Source organism: Protomyctophum parallelum (assembly GCF_964188405.1).
Source record: "Protomyctophum parallelum genome assembly, chromosome: 17".
Lineage (NCBI taxonomy): Eukaryota > Metazoa > Chordata > Actinopteri > Myctophiformes > Myctophidae > Protomyctophum > Protomyctophum parallelum.
In genome coordinates, this window is record NC_139719.1 from 14,980,186 (window position 1) to 14,988,893 (window position 8,708).

General features: G+C 41.9%; 1 protein-coding gene across 1 annotated transcript; it reads right to left on the reverse strand.

Moving 5' to 3' along the window:
• Positions 1–2,469: 2,469 nt before the first annotated feature.
• On the reverse strand, positions 2,470–5,558 carry lrit1b (leucine-rich repeat, immunoglobulin-like and transmembrane domains 1b; the record flags this gene model as incomplete). Its single annotated transcript, XM_083787474.1, has 4 exons — positions 2,470–3,482; positions 3,604–3,909; positions 4,246–4,706; positions 5,467–5,558. 4 exons carry the CDS (start codon positions 5,556–5,558, stop codon positions 2,470–2,472), a joined length of 1,872 nt encoding a protein of 623 aa, XP_083643600.1.
• Positions 5,559–8,708: the final 3,150 nt, after the last annotated feature.

Sequence of the window (8,708 nt, forward strand, 5' to 3'; positions counted from 1 at the left end):
ATACTTGCTACATGCCTTTAAAATAAGATTTTAAGAAGAATTAAGAATTAAGAATTAATTAAGAATTAATTTGTCATCTTGCCAACCACAAGATTTGTCACTGACTGATTGTACTCTTTACTCAAGTCTTAATGTGTATTACACTGGTCTGTTATCTAACACACTCGCACACTGTTTCCCAAACTTTGTATGGGTTGAGAGTAAACACCTGCATCAACCCATAATCACCAGTTACAGTAGGTTACTCATAAAGACCATGCAATGGAGACAGTGGGTTCTATACTATTGGCTGCAATTAGGAAAGCACGGAAGTGAAATGACTGCAGCCGAAGTGAAAACATTGTGAAACTGTGCTATACAATAAGTTCGCTTTAAATACCTCTTTAGTTATTCATTATTTCAAGATTCAAAAATAATATATTTTTTTTTCTAAAGATTTGCATTGTAGAGAATAGCTTTTAGGACCTTCTTCAGGCATTCGGTAGGGACTGAAACGTTGCCCTCTTGTACCCAGCTGATACAGTGTGTGGGCGTATTTTATTATTATAAAAGATTTATGGAAACCTCAGACTAGAGTTATGCACAGAGCCCATTGACTTACGTTTAAAATGCATTGGTCTGTATGGGAATATTTTCTATTATGCTTATTTTCATATGCGTTTTCACAAGTGTACAGTATGTTTTCTTTCTTTTGTGTTCTAAGATTTGCCCAGTTTAAAGAGCAATGTCAATACATATAACGTCACTGACGTATGTATAGGGAAAGACCTGCATTTACTGTCATACATAGTATTAAAAAAATATTTATTTATCATACATTCATACAATAAAATGTATCATGGATTATAAATACATATTATAAAATATATGGTATGTTAGGATTTGAGTCCAACAAAAAACCTGGCACATTTAAATACTGCAAATTAGAAATGTTTACAGTAACATTACGTATATTAGAAAAGTGTGCTCCTCTGAGCGCAGGTCTCCGCCAGGCTGGGTTGCCTACCCAAGGCCTGCTGTTTGGAAGGCAGTTATAGCCAATTGTAATGGAATATGAACTTTGACTGACTGTAAAACCGTTTCAAGAGCTATAGTCCAAAGGGAAGGCCCCCGTTATAGCGCCACCATGAGGCCGATTTGGAATATTTGGGGGAGAGGTTCTTCCTTGGCCTACTGGGACTGTGCGTGCAAAGATAACACACCGATCGGTCCAGAGGTGCCAGAGATTAGCTATTCACAGACACAAACACAGACACACACACGGACTCTGGCCATTGGCTGTCCGTCCTGGCGGAGACAAAAATATATACTAAAGACATAATTGCTGCCTCATCTTGTCTACTAAGATTCATGTAATAAAGGATTGTGACAGCATGCTTAGGATACATCTCAAGAGGACTCTTTCTTTCCCTAAAATGGATTGTTGGACAGCTTAAGGACAACATTTCAGAAAGTATATATACCTTCTTGAAAGTGCAAGACAAATACAATAAGGTTTTCATACTTTAAACTTTGTGAAATCACATTATGTATTGAAATCATATTACATATCTCTGCTGTCGGGAAGAAACCCCAGGAAATGAAAAATGTACATTTTTCAGGAAATTAAGAAAACTTTATATTTTCAAAACAAAGCAATAATGCCTCATCAAAGTTGCTTTAGCAGACAGTTTGAGTTAGTTGCTTTAGCAGACAGTTTGAGGGTCCAATGGAGTTAAGAGGTTTTGTCCAAAGCGTTTTTTACTACTTTCCATTGGTTCAATATTGAAACAACACACAGACATAAAGGGTGTTCAATAGCACTGATTTATGCAAAACAAAAAATCTAAAACCTCAAAAATGGAGTTAGGTTTCCTCCCGACAGCAACGAATTATACATTTCCCTTTTCTTACAGTTCACCTCATCAAAAGGCGGCCTGTATTCCCACTTGGCTGGAAATTAACAGATACGATAGACCTGAGCCTAACAGTTATGCATGTTCATTAACCACTTTAAAATAGTAATTCACCCCAAAAGTGACAGATTTATTTATTTATTTTATAATTATTATTATTAATATTTGCGTAAGGCAATAATTTGATGACTGGTGGAGTTTCCAGTAGGTAAGAGTTTCCTAATGAGTCTCCTATTTAACGATGACCCGGTCATCAAATTATTGTCCCAGGAATGTGACAAAAACTAAAAAATATCCATGATGAGTGTGTATATAAAATAAGTAACTACTCCTTTTAAACCTATAGCGTCCCAATTCTCCTGTAATTCCATTACAGGAATATAAAAAAATAAAAAAATAACACTTTTGTCATTAAAAAGGCCAATCTACAAGCTCATAACTTGCACGTCATGCAGCGATGTGTTGTGAGCTCTTAGATCAGCTATTTTCAAAATAAGTGAAGTGGTCAAGTCTTCTGAGCACAGTAGTGTTAGCCTCTGACATCCCAGGAACCAGCTGAGGCATACATTTGGTATCAGCAGAAGTATTCGTTTGGGGCCCCCTCAGTCCGGGCCGTGGATTGTGAATCCACGCTCGACCTTGCAGAGATCAGCCTGTTGGATTCAGACTGATTCATTCTGTTGAGATACTGATCCCCCTCCACACCACCTTTGCCCTTGGTCCCTGGAGCAATGGTTTCAAACGTGACATAGGTGTCCTCGATGTCTTTGGGCTCCCTTCCCAGCAGCTTTATGCAGCGTTTCTTTAGGGCGCCACAGCAGACAATCAGTGTCAGCGGGACGGCGATTACGCACGCCACGGTTATCACCACCACGTTGATGAGCTTCTGAGTGCCGCTGGCACTGGCTGCCTCATCAGTGGAGAAAATCACACACTGCTCCTTTTTCGGGATGAGGCCCTTGACGCAGACGCAGGCAATGTACTTTGTCTTTGGCACGAGGCCGTCGATGGTGATCCGGTTCTTTCCTGCATCCACGACGATCCGCCGCATGTCCCTGTCGCCAAACACGGCATACAGGACGCTGAATTCGGTGATGTTGGTGGCAAGAGGGGCTCGCCAGTTTAGAGAGACCGTGTGGTCAGTGTCGCCGATCACCTTCACAGATCGCACTATCCTTCTCTCGGGAACCGCCTGTAAGGACGAGGCATTGGCCGCAATGTTGCCGAGAGCTTCCTTCTTCTCCACCACCATTTTAGGCGTGCCGGTCTTCCCATCCGCACCGGCGTCAGAAACACCATAGCGGTTGAGAGGTTCAATGATGGGCTGAGCAACAGTGGTGGTTAGTGGAGGTACAAATCTGGCCATAGGTTTTTCATGGTATGCTGCCCTTCCTCCAATGGCTCCAGCTTTGTTTCCCCTGCTCGGTCTCCTGGCCGTGTCAGGACCAATAACCAAGGAAATCACGCCGTCTGCCGTTCCCACGAGGTTCGTGGCTTTGCACACATATTTCCCAGAGTCATGGTAGGAGACAGCGGGCACGCTGAGGATCGACCAAATTATTCCCTCCTTTGAAATCTCTTCCTGAACTGAAAAACAGAAAAATAAGATTGGGGTCAGATATGGTCCATGACTGATGAGAATAAACATATTGATCTATTCACAGTCAAAACACCCATGTCCGTCTGGAATGAGTTTAAATGAACTCACCGGTGCCGTTCATTTTCTTGCCGTCAGCACGGGACCAAGAGAGCTCCGGAATGGGGACCCCGACGGTGCCGCAGCGCAGGAGAACATTGTTGCCCACGGAGCTCCGCACGTGGGCCACGGCGGTGTGCACACGGGGCCCCTGGCACCTCTGCAGCTCCACTCCTGTGAAGAGCACCCCAGAGAGGCCCTCTGGGTCCGCGCACCGCAGCCTGGTGTCAATGAGAGCCAGAGAGGACGAGGGGGACTTCTGGTACTGGACCAGGTCGTACTGCCTGCAGTCACACAGCCACGGATTGTCATGGAGACCTGCAGGGGACACCAAGCATGCCGTGTCATTTATGTTAAGGGAAAATACAATTTGAACAAGCAAAAACAAACACCGATGGCTATAGGCCAAGTGTGACAACTCAATAGATTGGATGCAATTACTATAATAAGACTAATCCTCATTCTAAATGCTGACTGTACATTATATAACCCACTGGCAAGGCAAGGTGGCTTAAAAAAAGAATACTTTCCGGTGACCTATTATGTCGCACTTGAGACTCAAGGCTGTGACGCAATGTGAGAGTGTAGATCTGCTATTTTTGGTGCCAGCCAAACACAATTCCACGAAACAACCCAGTATAACTCAGGCTTTACCGAGAATTAGTTTGGACGAATCTGTGCCCTGAGTCGGCTTCACACTCAGCCACGTTGTGAGGACTTCAGAGGGAATGGTTGTCAGAGCATTGCTTGATAAGTCCAGATAGGTGATGTTCTTGATGTAAGCGATTGCGTCGGCGGGAATGGAGGAGATTTTATTGTTGTGCAGGTCTAGGAGCCTCAGATTGGGCATGTCGGGCAGAGATTCCCAGGGAAAGGTCGTAAGGGCGTTGCCCTCCAGCCTCAGCTCGTCCAAGCTGAGCAGACCTCGGAAACTGCCCGCGTTCAACGAGTTCAGCGAGTTGAAAGACATCCACAAAAACTCCAAGTCGTTTAGGTAGTGGAAGTTGTCTCTTGAAATCCTGGTGATTGCAGTCTTCTCAATGCGTAGTTTTGATGTGTCCGTAGGAAAATTTGGAGGGACCACAGTGATTTCTGGATCATTGCAAAGCACACTCCTAGAAAAAAAAACAGATATTTAATACAAAAGGGAAAGAGGGTGTTATCTATATTTAAAGGTAGTGTAAGTGAATATATATAATATTTTTTGTGAAAAGGTTGAAGCTCTACATTCATATTCAAGTGTTTGTTCAATAGCTGTCTCTTCATCTCTTTAACAGAAAATACATGTTCAGATGGGTTGCCAATTTCACCCAATCCCCATTTTTCAGCTTCAGTTTTATTGTGTTCCAGTTTCAATTTAATCTGCTCATTTCGTTGTGTCATCACTTCCAGTTTCACTTGTTCATCCCTGGCATCCTGACCTGAAAATGCATTTTCTGTTCACTAAAAAGCTGGAGAGACAAACAATATCAATGATTGCTATCCTAATTATATATATGAGCTATTTAACACTTGTTTTAACAAAAGAAAATCACTCACTGCACATTTACAGCAAGCACATATTTTTTTATATGGGGTAGGTCAAAAAATAAGTGTTAAAAAACATTTTTAATTATTATTATTATTACTGTATATTTCAGGAAGGGAAAAACTAGTATACTTCACTACAGTAACAAGCAAAGGAGATTAAAGGGGAAACTGCAAGTTAATCCTCTACATGGTGATTGAAGAGAGAGCTGCCCTGAATTTCAATGTTTATACACTGCAATGAAGTCCGAATTAACACAGGAATGTGGAATATCTGAAAATAAACAATAATGAAAAAATGCATAGGCTAGGCCTATATATAAAATAAAAAATCAGTTCATTTCTTACCTTGCCTTAGAGCCGTCGTTTAATTTGTGGAAATAGCAGGTGCACTGTACTGGACATGAGCTGGACAGCCTCGGAAGGCAAAGCAACGCCATGCAACAAAAAACAGTTCTATTCATGTTTCTCTCGCCAATAAGGTAGCACTACACTATCAAACTAAACCTACAGATAAACTAATCCACTGCTATCGCGTCTACGGTCTAGTCGAGCATCCGATGCATCGCAGTGTTCAGCTCAGAGCTTTACTCTGACCGTGGCGGGTCCTGAGATAAAGGACAGGCAGAGGATTAGTGGAGAAGGGACTCATGGGATATTTTCATTCACACACGATTATATTGCTTCCTGCAAGTTGATAGGCTGCATTGTTTTTATTGACATTATTATAAATGTAACACTTTTTGAATGGTTTATTGTTGGTTTGTCGATTACAAGCACAAGATAGGCGATAGGCATGCATGTAGACGTTCAAATACTGTATAGGGCCTATAGCCTTCACACAGAGCCCATGCAAGTTGCACATGGTTTGGTTCAAGTGGGCACATGAGACAAAACTTAAATTAAAGTGAATTTGCACAAGAAATGTGTTATATCTTATCATGACCTTAATTTCGAGGTACCTTTTTCTTATTATTTTTTTACCAGGACTGTTTAAATTAAATAGTTGCATTGCAGACCTTTTGTTTGGATTTTAGTTGTTCCACGAAACAAACAAGGTAACGTACTTACTCACAATCACTAAGGTAGGCTACTAGGCTTGTCCTCAATGTCCTGATCTGATGTGCCACAGCTGTGTCACAGCTCACAGCAAACATTTGGTGATACACCAATTGGCCACTAGATGGGAGCAAAGAGCATAGTACTGATAAAAAAAAACAATCGTGTCATCATCCTACCAGTCAGAAACTTTAAAGGCAACAGAGGTGGAATGTGACTCTTGTGCGCCCCCCCGCGCGCGCACAAGTGTGTGTGAGACTGTGTGTGTGTGTGTGTGTGTGTGTGTGTGTGTGTGTGTGTGTGTGTGTGTGCGTGCGTGCGTGTGTGAGCAGATTAGACCACAGTTTGTGTCTTTTACGCTATTGAAGTAGTCTGACAGTGACAGGTACATGCCGGTATCCCTGTTTTGTATATCTTGAAGACCTGAGCCATCCCCTGGACACAATAGGCCTACCCCTTTTAGTCAGAGGTCAGAGGAGTCAATATATATGCCAATGTTTTGTTATTATTACTTTTATCTGTTCTGAACTTTTATCTGTTCTGAAACATTGTTGGAAAAATGAAAACATTCTTTTAGTTTCACAAAAACAAAACAAAACGAACACACACGTCACTTATAGTTGCTTACTTGTAGTTGTAAGCCTACAAAGGTAGATTAGGTTTTATTGTGAAACAAACAGCAGATTATGATGTGGTAATAATGAAACATGTGACACAAGAAACGTGGTAAACCTATGGATTAACGATTCCATAAGCATCATTCGGTACACAAAAACGTGTTAAACAGATCGATGAATAATAGCCATAGCCTAGTCTTTCAGTATATCAGTGATGCGTATAATTACCTTTGTGACCAAATTTAATTTCAGTCAAATTCCTACATAATTCCAAGTAGCCTACTGGATTAATGTAATCAATAGTTCACAAATAAACACAAACAAATGGCTATCATACCAGACTTTGTCTTTCTGGTGGTGGGGATGTTATTGTCAAATTAAATGTCTTTAGAAAGATGGTGTGGGATTGATAGAAATAAACACATGATTGTAATAATAATGTATCATCAAACTGCTATACGTATGTGAGGTGATGTGTTGGCTCAGCTGAAGAGCTGTTTTCATTTCAACATGCTCATACTGTAGCTGGTACAGTGAGATTAACAGAATTCTTTAGGAATTGTTTGCATTGAGAAAGCAGCACCCCGGCCAAAGTTCACATACTTTCTCACACTGAACGGCTCTGAAAAGGTGCTTGTAGTAAACAGTCTGCGTTTTTATAACGCCTTTCCATAGACCGATTCACAGAGGGGTGCCCTGGGCGCGGCCATTACTGAGGTGTAATCCATGGAGCAGGTGCTCCGTAGGCCAGGTGTAGCTAATCAGTGCTGTTGCGCTTAATGGTACACCTCAGTAATGGCCGCACCCAGGAAACCCTCTGTGAATCGGTCTATAGTATGAGTAGTGAGTACACACACACACACAGACGGTGGAGGCAACCATGCAAGGCAGGCACTCTGATGTCAAGATGGCCGTGGTGTGCATATAGTCATTAGGACTGTTTGATAAAGGGCTAATTGTAACACATCCTTACCTCATAATTAATTTGTTTGTGCTAATCTGTGTGCAGATTAGTGATGCAATCAGAATCTGTCCAAATGTTACTTTTTAAAAGGTTCAGACTGGTTTAAGTGTCAAACGTCACTGTTCCTATGGGCTATTTTTAGGCCCTATATGGTTGTAAAGGGGGACAAAATCACACTCGTGTGAAGTGAGGGCCGCCGGCTGTTGCAGCCACATGACTTAGAGCGCCCTCACTTCACACAAGTGTGATATTTTTCTCTGAAAGCCATACATTGGAGGGGCACTATAGCCAACAGAAATACCTCTGCAAAACGCAGTCCAGCTCGTAAATAAATTATCCAGCACCCTTTGGGCGCCGGCCTAACGATGCAAGTCATCATACATGTTATAATGACCTCACTGACACGCACAACCTCACTGTGCGTGTCAGTGAGGCGCACGCACGCACGCGCACACACACACACACACACACACACACACACACACACACACACACACACACACACACACACACACACACACACACACAATAATTCTGTGTTCATTTTGACAAGGTTACGGTTAATTAAGGTTAAGGTTTGACAAGGTTTGACAAGAATTAAGACCAGAGTATTCGATTCTACAAATGTCTTCCCAAATCCCAACAGATTTTTTTTAAATAGCAGATCTACAAGCTCATAGCACGGTGCCAGACCATAGCGCAGCAAATGCGCAAACCTTTGGTGCAAGTGAAGCCTATGAAACTGTGGGGGAAAAGTATAAGATTCCAATTGCATTCTTCGCCGGATTTCAAAGGGTTTACAAAGATTAGTGTCCTTTGTTAGCGTCATTAGTATACTTTGTCACGTGAAAGAGCCTTTATAAAGGGGTCTATAGTTGCAATCTGTGGCACTCTGTCAAACACAAGGACTTGTGCAAGGACTGGTGCACCCTAACATTTTGTATTTCATA